Below are 15,375 nucleotides of genomic sequence, written 5' to 3' on the forward strand. Positions count from 1 at the left end.
CGTGGTGGGTCTCATTAGCAAGAACGACGAGTCAGCGTACAGAGAGGAAGTGCAGAGGCTAACGGACTGGTGTAAAGACAACAACCTGTCTCTAAATGTTGACAAGACAAAGGAGATGGTTGTTGACTTTAGGAGGACACGAGGCGACCATTCTCCGCTGAGCATCAACGGCTCCTCTGTGGGAATCGTCGAAAGCACCAAATTCCTGGGTGTTCACCTAGAGAAGGACCTCAGCTGGTCCCTCAACACCAGCTCCCTACACAAGAAAGCCCAACAGCGTCTCTTCTTTCTGAGAAGACTAAGGAAGGCCCAGCTTCCACCACCGATCCTGACCACCTTCTATAGAGGAACTATCGAGAGCATCCTGAGCGGCTGCATCACTGTCTGGTTTGGGAATTGTGCCATATCGGACCGCAAAACCCTACAGCGGATAGTGAGGACAGCGGAGAAGATCATCGGGGTCTCTCTCCCCTCTATTGAAGACATCTACACCACACGCTGCATCCGCAAAGCCACCAGCATTGTGGCTGATCGGACACACCCCTCTCACACACACTTCACACTCCTGCCATCTGGAAAAAGGTACCGAAGCATTTGGGCACACACATCCAGACTGTGCAACAGCTTTTTTCCACAAGCCATCCGTCTCCTCAACAAAAAGGGACTGGACTGATAAACACAAACGCACTCACACACACACACACACACACACACGCAAACACAAACATTATCACACAGCTTAACTCAACTACCTCAAAATATTAAGACTGGACTGACTAATCAACACAAGTGCAGACGCACTGACCTACACCACCAAATTATCGTACACACCAACCTGTAAATGCTCACTGTTTTTAACAATCTTTTGCACAATGATCATTACTGGACTACATTTTGCACTAATTCCTCAATTCTTGCTGCAGCATATTTTATGTTCCGTTATGTCGTGGTTGCGCACTGTCACTTTGTTGTTGCTCTTGTTTGCACATTTGCACGTGCACTTTATGTTGTCTATAAAAATGTTACTTAGCTAGTTAGTTTTTGTTAATTTATGTTGTAATTTATGTTAGGTCTCTCTGTCCTGTCTCTGCTAGCCAGCTAACTAGGCCTCTTGGTTAGCTAGTTTAGTGTCTATGGTAATTTATGTTGTAAATTTATGTTGCATGTAGCACCTTGGTCCTGGAGGAACGCTGTTTCGTTTCACTGTGTACTAACTGTATATGGTTGTAAAGACAATAAAGCCTACTTGAACTTGAACTTGAGTAATGCATATAGTTCTGCCCATCTTGCAAGAAAAAGCAATAAATTAGTTTTAAAAAAACAGAGTTTTAAGAACTCCATCAAAAGAGCAAAGACAAACTTAGGAGGAGTGAAAGGTGAGAAACTTCAATTGAGAATTTACTGTCTATAACATGGTGCTATTTGCTCTGTGTGTTTTTGGGGGTCAGTGGGGGGCGGGGGTGTTCTTTCGACCTGACATTATATATTTTGCTGAACAAGTTAATATAAATAAATAAAACTGTAAGGGACCACCACTAGAGGTCACTGTTTGTTTTTGTAGTTTTTGTTTGTAGACTCAGTTTCCCAGAAGGCACCTCGGTCAGGTGATGCGAGTGCACACCTGAGCCGAGGTAGCCCATTAGGTCATCTATAAATAGCTGTTTAGATATTTTAGCTAGATAAAATAGCTATTTTAGCTGGGAAATTGGGTCGAGCATTGTTAGTTGTACTGCTGTCATTTATGTGGGCATTTTGTTTTGTTCAGTATATATTTTGATTTAAGTTTTGTTGGGTTTGGCTCTCATGTTGGCAATGTTTACTGTAGATGTTCTGTGTGTGTCTAAGTTTGTGGAGCTGACTCAGTCATATGAAGGTAAAACAGTAGCAAAACCCGAGAGCTTGCAAATTCGAGTGTGAGAACTTAAAATTTATACTCACAGCTCTGATGTGAAAATCAAGTCATTTTATTGGTCGATGCCTCACCAATGAACAACGCCGGCCACAATGCAAACATTTGTATGCATATGTATCAGCTATTTTGTTTTTAAACGCTTGGAAAATATTTTAATGAAATATCATTTGTTTTACTGGATTTTATATACCAGTAAAAGCGCAGCAATGTCGTTTAATTGGTTGGCATAGACGACCACCACCACCGAAACGGCGTGAGCTGCTCTGTGTAGTCTGTGACGTAATCGCGCACATAACGTCCCACTTCATTGGCTGGCTCCAACCAATTAAATGTTCATTGGTGAGGCATTGACCAATAAAATGACTTCATTTCCACCCCAGCCCCGCCCCCGCGTTTACAAGTGCACAAGTGAGTTTTGCTACAGCAATATCGCAAAATGAGTAGCAAAAGTCAGAGCACCGGGATTTGAGGTTGTACTGCCAGATCTGAGAGGTTGTGAGTGCCGACTTGTGGTTGTACAGCGAAACTGTAAACTTAGTAAAGCGCAAACATAAATGTGTAGTACACAATTGTGCCTGTCATTTTGTTTATGTGAATGACACTTTACACATTTGTCACTATTAATCTGCAACTTCAAATTCAAAACACAGGTGTGCAAATCGATAGATGCAGCTTTTCACATCAGAGCTGTGAGTACAAATTTCAACTTACAAATACAAATATTAATTTTTCAAGGTTTCACATTCGAATTTGCAAGCTCTCGGGTTTTGCTACTGTTTACCTTCATACAGTCATGTCAAGTGTGGTGTGTTTAATGTGTATGTAAGTATTGTTGTTTGTGTCCCCCTGTTTCCTTGTGTGTTTAGCCAGTTATGTAAGTAGCTAGGTGTGTGTTTGGCTTGGAGCCTGTTTAGCTAAAACCCATGTTGAGCTAACTGCTAGGTTAAGCTAATTATCGGGTTTAACTAACTGCCATGCTTCTAGCCATAGCCCCTTTGTGTCTCTAATTTCTGTGTCTCCTGCCTACCTAGTTTCCCTTTGTCTTTAGCCTGTGTTTCTAGCCGCCCTAGGTTCCCTATCTCCAGCCTCTAGTTCCTCCCCTGTCTCTAGGCTCTCGTGTCATCGTAATATGTTGATGTCTAGCTATTTGGTAGGTGTAGCTAGGTGTTTTGTTAGGCTAAAGGCATGTTTAGTTAAATGAATGTTTAGCTGATTGCAATGGGTAGCTAAATCACCATGTTTAGCTAATTGTCATGTGTAGCTGACTGCCATGGCTTTAGCCTAGTCCCATCTCTGGGCCCGTCTCTAGCCTTTGCGTGCGTCTGGTCTCCCTCGCCTCTGCGTGCGTCTGGTCTCCCTCGCCTCTGCGTGCGTCTGGTCTCCCTCGCCTCTGCGTGCGTCTGGTCTCCCTCGCCTCCCTCGTAAGTGTTACATGAAACAGTTACATCAGCGAAAACATCATCAAAAATATAGTAAAAACAAACCCAAGCAGAAATTACATTTTAAGCTTTACTTTGCAGCAAAATATTATCTACCAGTGTATTAAACAGAACTAGATAAAATACACCATAATGTAAAATACATGGCCTGCATTTGTATTCTGTATCTCCAACGATTTGTATAGATAAATTACAAATGTTACAGTGTTGTTACGTGCGGCTGTAGTGCACGTATGTGCGCGTGCGTGTGTGGCTGCTGGTGCTGCTCTCTCTCTCCCTGCCTTTCTTTCTCTCCCTCGCTCTCCCTGCTGCAGGAGGTCCCGCCCTGATTGAGCGTGCCGTGACGTGCGACGGGATTGGCTGGCCGTGAAGAAGCACGTCCTTTTAAGCTGGCTGGTGAAAGCCGGAAGCGCGCGTTGTTGGGATGTGGAGATGTGTGTTGTTTTGGCTGTTGAATGTAAAACTGTTGAGTCGCGCCGGTATTGTTGTGAGTTGGGAAGTGTTGGTTTTCTTTTGTTTCTATCTTTGTTTTGTTGTTGTTGTAAATATTGTAAATAGTTTTCTGTTTGTTTGTATATACTTTTTTCTTTTCTTGTTGGAAGCAGTAGGGTTTGGGTGCCATTTTCTTTGAAACCCGTTTTCTCCTGTTTTGTGTTTAGTTAGGAAGTTAGGTTAGTCTATGTATTTTGTTTATATATATTTTTTTTTCATAGGTTAGTTAGCTTGCGGGAGGAGATAGGGGGAGGTTTTTGTTTATTGTTTTGGCCTTGGCCCAACCCTGAAGCCAAGAGCTTCCTGTGTGTGTGTGCGTGTGTGTGCGAAAAAAAAAAAAAGACCACGCACACTATCCTGTTTGCAGAGTTTTTGTTAATTTATTTTATCTTTTGTTGCGGCCCTGAACCCTAGACTAAGGGGTCGTAACAAGTGGGGGCTCATCCATTCCCCCCGTAACAAGTGGGGGGGCTCATTCGTTACTGAGAGTAACAAGTGGGGCTCGTCCATTGCCCCCTTAACAAGTGGGGGAATTCGTCCATTTCCGAGCGTACTCGGCTTTGTTTGTTTGGCTGCCTTCTTAGGTTGGACAGTAGTTGTAAAACAATGGCATTTAACTTGATAGCTTTCACGCTAGCACCAACCTTGGAGGAATTTGACCGGTGTCGTAAAGACGACTTGTTCAGCATTGCTGAATTTTTTGAGATTGACGTGCCACGTAAGGGTCTGAAAAAGGAGATTAAAAAAATATTGCTTAACACACTAATTGAGCAGCAGATTTTACCTCAGGTGGCGGGAGAGTACACTGAGGACGAGGACGCTTCAACGCCGACGGAGGTCGACGGTAAGCCGTCGGTTGCGCCACAGTCACCCTCCACGCCCCCCAGGCATAAGGTAATGAAATCACCCACAGTAACACCAATTGACAGATCAGAACAACTTTTGGTTCTAAAAACAAGGGAAGTAGAGCTGGAAATAAAACGAGAGGAAACGGAGACTCAAAGACTTCGGTTGCAGGAGCTGGAGCTTGAGATGGAGAGGGAACATTTTCGGCAAGATTTCAGCCGGTTACACCGGGCTGAGAGCGCGCCGGAGAGTTCCCCTGCCTCTCCATCATTTGCTCAGTTACCTGCAGCGGCTGCGCCGGGTTCTTCTTCTCTCGTTTCTGCCCCAGTTACTACTTCCCCACCCCAGTTTGATGTGAGCAAGCATATTGTTTTAGTACCTCCTTTTAGAGAGACCGAAGTGGATAGCTATTTTATAACTTTTGAGCGTGTGGCGGCTACGTTACAGTGGCCGAGAGCAATGTGGGCTCTCTTGTTACAATGTAAGCTGACTGGTAAAGCGCAGGATGTGTTCTGCGTTGCCTATCGAACAAAGTCTGGATTACGACACGGTCAAACAAATGGTTTTACGTGCTTATGAGTTAGTGCCCGAGGCTTACAGACAAAAATTTAGGTCCCATAGGAAGGCAGATGGACAAAGCTTTGTTGAATTTGCCCGTGAAAAGCAAACATCATTTGAGAAGTGGTGTGCTGCAACGAAAACGACCACTTTTGAGGCTCTTAAAGAGTTAATCTTGTTGAAGGATTTAAAAAATTGTGTTGTTGAAAATGTTGTATTGCACCTGAATGAGCAAAAAGTCACTTTATTGTCAGCAGCCGCTGTTTTGGCTGATGGGTTTGTTTTGACACACCGTACTGTATTCTCTCCTGTTATAAGAACTGATAAATTCGCTGCCCGTGGGGTTGAAGGGCAGGTGAAACCTTCAGCAGGCAGTGTGAAACCTGCAAGAGGGGGTGTTTTTAGAAGTTCTCGAAGTCGTTCAGGAGGAGGTAGGGTCTGTTTTTATTGTTTGGCTCCTGATCATCTGATTTCAGACTGTGAGGCCTGGAAGAAGAAAAATACGTCAGTACAGTCAAAGTCTGTGGTTTTTATTAAAAAACAAACAAATCAGATTTTACCTGAACAAACGGTGGCAGCGTATAAGCCTTTCATGTTACAGGGGTGGGTGGCAGACAGCCCTGAAGGCGTGCGCAGAGCAGTGTCCATCCTGCGAGATACAGGTGCAGCGCAGACGCTAATGCTAGCTGGTACACTTCCACTGTCTCAGACAACCTATACGGGTACTGATGTTATTTTACGTGGTATCGGAGCAGGCTGTATCACGGTCTCACTTCATCAGGTACATCTTGAAACAGATATAGTAACTGGTGTAGTATCTGTTGGTATTTGTACCGAACTCCCTGTTGAAGGAGTTCAGTTAATTTTAGGAAATGATCTGGCAGGTAGTGTTGTTTTCCCTCGCCCTATTGTAACAAAAAAACCAGTGACTGATAATGATTTTGTTTCCAACTTGCCTACAGTATTTCCATCATGTGCAAAGGCAGGTCAACAGCTTATACTAATTTTTATGGGTTTATGTTTAGTCATGAATGGGTATATTTCCTCCGTGGTATGTGCTTTAACGGACTGGTGGGGTACGTCCAAAATTTTTACTTGGAGCAGAAAAGGTTTTGGCGGACGCACTGTCGGGAGCGTGAAGGTTTTTAGTCAAAATAAGATTTTGACTTTTATGGGTGGGGGTGTTACGTGCGGCTGTAGTGCACATATGTGCGCCTGCGTGGCTGCTGGTGCTGCTCTCTCTCTCCCTGCCTTTCTTTCTCTCCTCGCTCTCCTTGTTACAGGAGGTCCCGCCCTGATTGAGCGTGCCGTGACGTGCGACGGGATTGGCTGGCCTGGGAGAAGCACGTCCTTTTAAGCTGGCCGGTGAAACCCGGAAGCGCGCGTTGTTGGATTTGAAGATGTGTATTGTGTTGGCTAGTGATTGTAAAACTGTTGGGTCGCGCCGGTATTTTGTGAGTTGGGTTAAGTGTTGGTTTTCTTTTGTTTCAATCTTTGTTTTTGTTGTAAATATTGTACATAGTTTTCTGTTTGTTTGTACATACTTTTTTTTTCTTGTTGGAAGCAGTAGGGGTTGGGTGCCGTTTTCTTTGAAACCCGTTTTCTCCTGTTTTGTGTTTAGTTAGGGAGTTAGGTTAGTCTAATGTATTTTGTTTAAAGTTTTTTTTCCCATAGGTTAGTTAGCTTATGGGAGGAGACAGGGGGAGGGTTTTGTTTATTGTTTTGGCCTTGGCCCAACCCTGAAGCCAAGAGCTTCCTGTGTGTGTATGCGTGTGTGTGCAAAAGAAAATAAAAGACCACGCACACTATCCTGTTTGCAGAGCTTTTCTTTTTTTATTTTATCTTTTGTTGCGGCCCTAAACTCCAGACTAAGGGGTTGTAAGAGTGTTAAATAATAAAATTCTATTTTAGACTTGTAGAAGACAGTGCTTAATTGTTAAACTAAGAAAGATAAGGGGAGAAATTAATTAAAGTAGAATGTGAACATGCGTGAAACTGAATTATTCGATATTTGCATTATATAAAGGGTAGACAATTCATGTAATAATCAAATTTGTTTATCCTTTAAATGATAAATGAATTTACTGTATACTGTAAATGCCCCACCAACATGTATTCGATATACTGAATACATTTGCTTGCCCTGTGTCTGTAACATTCTGTATAAATGTATAACTACATGAGCAAAGGAGGATATACAGTATGCATTCTATGTCATGCACACTCAATCGAACCAGAAAGTATAAGAGGAGTAAACTAACCACGACACATCGCTCAGTCATTGAGTTTGCCCATGCCGCCTCGGATTCGTTTGCCGAATCGTGAGGTCTCACTTTCTTGGGTTTGCTTTCAGATTGAGTCTGTGTTTATAGAACGTGGGTAAGATTTTGTCTTTCCCTTGATCCCGATCTGTGAGAGTCCTTAGACTAAATCGCATGATTATCCTGCCTATTTATGTCACTCCACGTTTGGGTTTACCATAAATGCTACAAAGGGTTAACCGCTAAAGCTACGTTTTCTGGTCTCCTCAGGTTAGTTCCTGACAGAATGACTGAGCCAACCGTAGTGAACCCAGCGGATCATGTGCGCCTATGTGATGTGGTGGACCAGCATGCCATGCTTATTAATAAGCTAACCGGAGAGATCGCTACTCTGCGTCAGAGCGTCCAAGACGTCATGGCCTTGTGCCACGAGGTTGCGAAGCTCCCTTGGGAGAACGCGGATCTCCACGCGGCTGTTGCTAGCGTGGCTAGCTGGCCTACCGTCGCGGCGGCCGCAGCGCCATACCACCAACCACCACATTCAGCACGTCCGGGCTGTTCTCAAGAGATTGCTCGTTCCCCAACTTACTGCAAGCTGGAAAAATTTGCTTTTCACAAGCACTCCACCACGTTCCTGGGTTTTATCTCACCCCAGGGTGTGGCCATGGACCCACAGAAACTAGAAGCCGTTCGTCATTGGCCCCTACCCAGGACCCTCAAGCAGCTTCAACGGTTTCTGGTGTTTGCGAACTTCTATCGTCGATTTATCCGGGGCTACAGTACAGTTGCAGCGCCACTGACCATTCTGACCAGGCCCTCCTTTCATTCTTTTCAACTCACTCCTGCCGCCATCTTGGCATTTCAAGAACTTTTCCATTGGGCGCACATCGCCCTGGATTTCATCACGGGCCTGCCAAGTTCTGAAGGGGAAAAATACCATCCTCACCATCGTCCACTGGTTCTCAAATGCAGTACACCTGGTGGCCCTCACCAGACTCCCATCAGCCAAGAACACCATCGAGCTGATATTGGAACGTGTAGTGCATGGGTTCCCCAAAGACATCGTCTCGGACAGAGGGCTCCAGTTCACCGCCCAGTTCTGGAAGGCCTTCCGCTGTCTGATCAATTCCACCACTAGTCTGTCCTCAGGTTACCACCCCCAGACTAATTGTCAGACAGAACAGACCAACCAACACTGTGCGTCGGATCCTCAAATTGTGCCCATGGTCTTGGAGTCCGGCCCGGTTCATTCCCGAACTAATTTGAGACTACCGTCGTCGGGTATCCTTCACCCCAGGACCGGCAGGAGCCAGTCCTGGACAGGGGGGTACTGTCATGCACACTCAATCCGCGACCAGCACTAGGACCTGGCAGTAATGAGGTCGCGAACCAGGAAGTATAAGAGGAGTAAACAAACCACGACACATCGCTCAGTCATTGAGTTCGCCCATGCCGCCTCGGATTCGTTCGCCGATTTGTGAGTACTCACTTTCTTGGGTTTGCTTTCAGATTAAGTGTATGTTTACAGGATGCGGGTTAGATTGTGTCTTTCCCTTGCTCCTTATTTGTGAAAGTCCTTAGACTAAATCGCGTGATTATCCTGCCTATTCGTGTCACTCTGCGTTTGGGTTTACCATAAACGCTACAAAGGGCTAACCATTAAAGCTACGTCTTCTGGTTTCCTCAGGTTAGTTCTTGACATTCTAATAGACGTGTATTTGCGCCTGAAAACCCATGCAGGTTTACAGGATATTTTGCCCAAGATGTTATTTGACTTTCTACAAAAGAATACGTTTATCCTACAAGAATAAAAGTGGCGAGAATTGTGACATCAGGTCTTTTTTATTAAGAGGTCTAAATTTGCTTCCATTGCTGTACAGTACATTGTGAAATGCTGTTTAAAACCACCATAACATACAATTATCAGCCATAAAATTAACACAACAAAATATTAATAACATAATTAATAATAAAAAATTTCCATTACTAGTTTTATTTATTTATTATTTAACTAACTTATTTAAATAGCATAAACATCATATGTTGGGTATTGAATGATTTAAAAAATCAGCTTTTTTTTTTATTTATTTATTTATTTATTTATTTTTTACTACATCATCATTTTATAAAACTATGTTGACAGTGCAAGAACTGCCTGTATATAAACATACGGTATAAGGATCCCGGACAGTGCAGTTAACTAAGGCAGTCAATGCTCCACCTGGAGGGATTATACAGCATTGCAACCATCTTATTAGAAAAGCGCATAGAGACGTTTATGAGCCGGGGCATTGTTGACTGCGTCATCGTGGGGATCACATTCCATACATGGACTTGTCATTTATTGCAGTGGGTCCCACCGTGGTCCCACCATTTCCATGTTTGAAATTTTCATGTTTGAAATAGCGCCTACTGTAGGTATATAGATAGCTTAATACGATACACTGGCCCTGTATGTTCTGCTTGCATGTACAGTAGGTGGCTTTAAACTACATGATGATTGACTGACTAAATAATTGATTCACATAATTTTAATTGTATTTTATTGCTATTTAATTTATTTGTATTTTTAATGATGGAATTTGATCTGTACTATTTTTGCTAAATAGTCGACTTTGTGTTATCATTTATTACACAAATGTTGCATAATAGATTTCTTCTGCAGACAGAGTTAAGAAACAAATGCTTTTGTTATATTTAATTTAATCCGTTTACATTTATATGCATAGTAGCTAAAAGGAGCAATAGATATAAAAATTTTATTCACTTCATGACATTTGACATTGTATGTTTAACATTTGTTCAGCTAAAATGATTATGTTTATTTTTGCAAATTTGGAACACATATTTCTTAAAGTGATTTAGATGCCATTTTGCCCATTATATTTTTCTTAGTGTTTAGTTCAGGTTTAAAGAGAATAATATAACATTTAGGTGTAAATATACAAAGTAATAATGCAAAACTGGAAGCCAAAATAGCAAATATCTCCACAGCTACAGTAAATTTTCCAGGAGAGCTGACATAAGCTGGAATAAAGGTGATCCACACAGCACAGAATATAAGTATGCTGAATGTGATGAATTTAGCTTCATTAAAATTATCTGGCAGCTTTCTAGCTAAAAAGGCCAAAACAAAACATAAGAAAGCAAGAAGTCCTACATAACCTAGCACGGCCCAGAAACCTATAGCTGAGCCCAAATTACACTCTAATACGATTTTTTCCTTGTAGTAGTTTATGTTCTTATATGGAAAAGGGGGTGAAACTGTTAACCAAAGCACACAAATAAGGGCCTGTATAAGAGTGAAGGCAAGTACACTAAGTCTCTGCTGTAGAGGCCCAAACCATTTCATGACATTACTGCCTGGAAGTGTAGCCCTGAAGGCCATTAGCACAACTACTGTTTTCCCCAAAACACAAGAGATACAAAGGACAAATGTGATCCCAAACACTGTGTGACGCAGCATACAGGACCACTCAGAAGGCCGACCAATGAAAGTAAGTGAACAGAGGAAACACAGAGTCAGGGAGAAAAGCAGCAGGAAGCTCAGCTCGGAGTTGTTGGCCTTAACAATAGGAGTGTCCTTTTCTATTAGAAATAAAATAGCTATTAACACAGTTAATGTAGCTCCAAACAAAGAAAAAAACACCAACACTATTCCCATTGCCTCTGTAAATGAAAGAAACTCTATGACCTTTAAGACACATTTATCTCTACCAACATTAGACCAATATTCTTCTGGACACTGCTCACAGTTATTTGAATCTGCAAAATAATCATGGTTATTCTGATTAGAAAGGAACATTGTCTTATCACTTATTTATTAAAACAATGGCTCAGGAATTTTACCCTAAAAGATAAAATGAAAATACAAAATGTACAATTAACAACTTGTCTTCGAAACTTGGTAATGCTGGCGTTACCTGTCTGGTTACTGATCTCTCCCTCTGCACATGGTATACAGTCATAGCAGCAGACAGGCCTTCCTTTCTGCGCAGCTTTCCTGGTTCCTGGAGGACAGCTCTCACTGCACACAGACCTTGGCTTCTAAGATGGACAATATATTATCATAACCAAAACTGGTTTTCACACAGACTACAGCATAAAAAAAAATATACAGAATAGAGCAGATAGCACTTGCCTGTTAATTAATAATATTAAAGTTGAACAATTAATACTTAACTGCTTTATCATTATTTAAATAACAACTTTTATCACAAATTCATCAAAATGTAGCTAAAATTTAAGAACATTTTTCTTGTACTTTAATTGAATAGATTTTTTTTTTCATATAATAAGCAATTATTTGTCAAGCTGGAGATAAATGGATTTGTTTGTAAATTGTTCACATTACTCTTTAAATAAAAAAGTATATTTGTAAAACAACCTGTTTGTGTAAAGTGTGCATGTGTCTTCACATATACGTAGACTTATTATTTTACTTTTACTATATGTAATGATATAGCATAACCAGGCTATCTATCTATCTATCTATCTATCTATATCTATATATATATATATATATATATATATATATGTATATATATATATATATATATATATATATATATATATATATATATATGTACCTCTTTTTTCTCTCCAGCCCACACTATATCTTCAACATTTAGAATGAACTGTTGGCCATTTGGCAGTGAGGCATCATAATAACCCACAACCTCAAACTGCACTTCTCCATTAAACCCTTGGTTCCAGTTCACAACATCATATTTTGCAGCTGTTGCCCCAGTGCTGTCAAACCAAACCTGTTCTCCTAATGAAGTTTTAAAAAATACTTTTCTAAGAGCCTCAACAACCTTCACCAGATAAAGAAAACAAACATTTATTTTATCACAAGATGTCATGCAGTCATGAACACACCCTACATTGATTGTTTCATGTGTTACCTGCCATGATTGTATTGCTTTGTCTTTCTTACAACTCTGGTTTTCTGTGCATCCCAACAGGCTGTGTAGAGAATGTGCCACAGCATATACTGCATTGTAGATGTTCTTTGCATATCTCAGTTCCGATATATCTGCACTGTAATTTTTAAACTGAATTATATCTTTATAATTACTGCGGTTGTTTTCAATTTGAGAAATGGTTCGCTTTGTACTCAAGCAGGGGAAATCTGTTTTCCAAAATTCATTTACAACATAGTCAGAGAAGGTAGCAATGTTAAATTTCCCCACAGCAAAACCAATAGATCCAGCCAATACCTTATAACTTGCTGGTGTTGCTATATTGACAGCAGTAATCCATGCTTCAACACCAATTATCTGATAGCCAGTGACATTTTTTAGAATAAGCTGGTCTATTAGAATGTTCATGTCAAATATTGAGAGAAATAAGATAATTACTTTTGCTGTGCCTTTTTTAATAACATTTGCCACTCTTATTATATTTGCTGTATCCGACCGGACAAACTTCTCAGAGTACTCAACACATATTCCCTCCTCTTTGGCTGCATTCAAAAAAATAGCCATTCCATTGTTGCCATAATCATTATCACTGTTCACAGCTCCTACCCAAAACCAGCCAAAGTGCTTGACCAAATATGCCAGTGCTCTACTTTGGTAGAAGTCACTTGCTATGGTCCTGAAGAAAGAAGGGTACTCTTTTCTGTTGCTTAAACATTCACATGTGGCAGCATAACTAATCTAAGAAGAGAAAAATAGCCTCTTTTAGGGCATCTTAGAGAAAAGTTTTTACATGATTATTTGTTAGACACAATTAGACAGAAGCCTTTTAAAAAAGAAATGCCAAAACTATTAAATTAAAAGATTAAAAAAGGAATATCACAGGGTTAGTGATTGTCATTGTCACTTCACACCCCCAGGGTTAAGGCTTTGAATCTTGCCTCTGGTCCTGTCTGTGTGAAGTTTGCGTGTTCTTCCAGGGCATGGTCGGTTACATCCAGGTTACTCTGGTTTCCTCCACAATCCAAAGATATTTTGGTTTATATGACCATAGTGTGTGATTGGGTGTGAGCGTGTGCTAGTGCCCCGTAATTATATTGCTGCCTTTCAATCTTAAGGGTCCTGGGATCAGTCACAGATTTCTTCTGTCCAAAATGTCTAAATCGGTTTTGGTTGCACTAAATAGTGTGAAACGGATGTAAAACGTGTATGCATAATGGCCTGCAGGAATTTTCTTGTCCTACACCTAGTGTTTTGTGGATTGGCTTCAGCTTACCACAAAAACTGCCCCGGATGAAATCAATGATTAAAGAAATAATCATTGTCAGGTTTGTGGTAAAGGAACAGGTTAGAGTAATTAGGCTTCATTGACATTATCCATTTTCTGTTTTGGACAAAAAAAACTCATTAACACAAGCATAGGACTGAACCCAGGACCCTGAAGTTGTAAGGTGGAATCGCCACACCTTGCTAAACACTAAAATTTTCAGGAAAAAAAAAAAAAAGATTCTTACCACTGGGATCTTAAAGGGTCCTGTGTTTTTTGTGAGTGCTACAGTAAGTGTAGACTCTGATTCCCCTATGATAGTTTGTACAACTGCTTGTCCAGAGCAGGCATTATCTGTTGTTATTTCCATACCATTCATCAAACTCATGGCTGCCTTTATACTTAACAATTGTGAGCCACAATTGTCATAAATCCTGTAACCAACTGAGATATTTGGAAGCAAGCGGTTGCTTCTGTTGATTTCATCGATGGCAAAGGTCATAGTCTGAGCAAGACGTAATCCTCGTAGGTTCAATCTACCAATATGCATTATGTCATAAATTTTTAATGAAATATACAGGTTCTAAAACAAACTAAAATGATAAAGCACAGGAATACAATTAAGCTTTTTTTAAATAAAAAAATCCAGTGTGAAATGTTTCTCTACAACAAACCTAATGCAGATTAAAGGTTGTGGGGTTTTAGTATATTGCAATGCCTGCAACTCTGTATCATAATGTACTGAAAAAATAGCTCCAATGATCACATCTCCATCTTTACATAGCAAAGGATATGATGGATTGTCCAGAATATGACAGTTTTCTCCCTTTGTCAGGCTCAGTGGAAAAAGTAAAACAAGGAATAACATTGTGCATTTGCTGAATAAATCATCAATAGAATATAATTCATTAATTTATAGACATTTTCTGGGTATGACCCATGTTCAGTTTGGACAAATCAGAAAGGTGAGGATTTGTGATGTCATTAAGGGACACTAATTGTAACTTCATCTCTCTTTTATTTAATTTAATTCAGTCAACAGTGACCACAACAGATATTTACAACCACTAGATGAAGATTGTACATGCTCGCTGTAAAACAGTGCACGGAAAAAAAATTCATCATCGTATTTTTTGTACATGTTTAATCACCAGTAGAAGAATAACTGGTGCTCTTAGCCATCTTTAATCCAGGCTAACCTCCCAGCCAAGTCACTCACTCACTCACTTATCGTCATTACCACTTAATCCTGTATTCAGGGTCGCAGTCAGCCAAGTCAATTGATCGAAAAAAACATAGGGCAGTCCCACTGTTGCTAAAACACGTTTACTAAAAAACATACATTGTAGGTTGTGGACACACTGTGGTCAATATCTCCTTAGGCAGTTCCATATATCTGAAAGCTGTAATAGCTCTTCAAGCTGGTGGCTTTGTTGACCAGATTAAACACATGCCCTTTTGTCGATTTGTAAAGTGGGCCGATAATGTCCATACTTATCTGCTTAAACCCTCAACTTGTCAACTTTTCCTGGAAACCACTTGGAGATCACAGAGCTCACCTCTTCATAAGTTGTCATAATATAGCATTTTTTTTGGTCACCAGGAAATAAGGGTGGGCCAGGGCTGTCGAGGCACATCTGCTTCACCCTCTGTTTCTAATACCTATTCCCAGCAATGC

At 40.9% G+C, this 15,375-nt stretch overlaps 1 protein-coding gene across 1 annotated transcript; it reads right to left on the minus strand.

Moving 5' to 3' along the window:
* Positions 1 to 5,061: 5,061 nt before the first annotated feature.
* LOC128528212 (extracellular calcium-sensing receptor-like) lies at positions 5,062 to 14,565 on the minus strand. Its single transcript, XM_053500967.1, has 7 exons — positions 14,372 to 14,565; positions 13,945 to 14,233; positions 12,416 to 13,171; positions 12,098 to 12,325; positions 11,432 to 11,555; positions 10,381 to 11,273; positions 5,062 to 5,118 (listed from the first exon to the last, which is right to left on the minus strand). Exons 1-7 carry the CDS (start codon positions 14,563 to 14,565, stop codon positions 5,062 to 5,064), a joined length of 2,541 nt encoding a protein of 846 aa, XP_053356942.1.
* Positions 14,566 to 15,375: the final 810 nt, after the last annotated feature.

This window comes from Clarias gariepinus, chromosome 7 (genome assembly GCF_024256425.1).
Source record: "Clarias gariepinus isolate MV-2021 ecotype Netherlands chromosome 7, CGAR_prim_01v2, whole genome shotgun sequence".
Classification (NCBI taxonomy): domain Eukaryota; kingdom Metazoa; phylum Chordata; class Actinopteri; order Siluriformes; family Clariidae; genus Clarias; species Clarias gariepinus.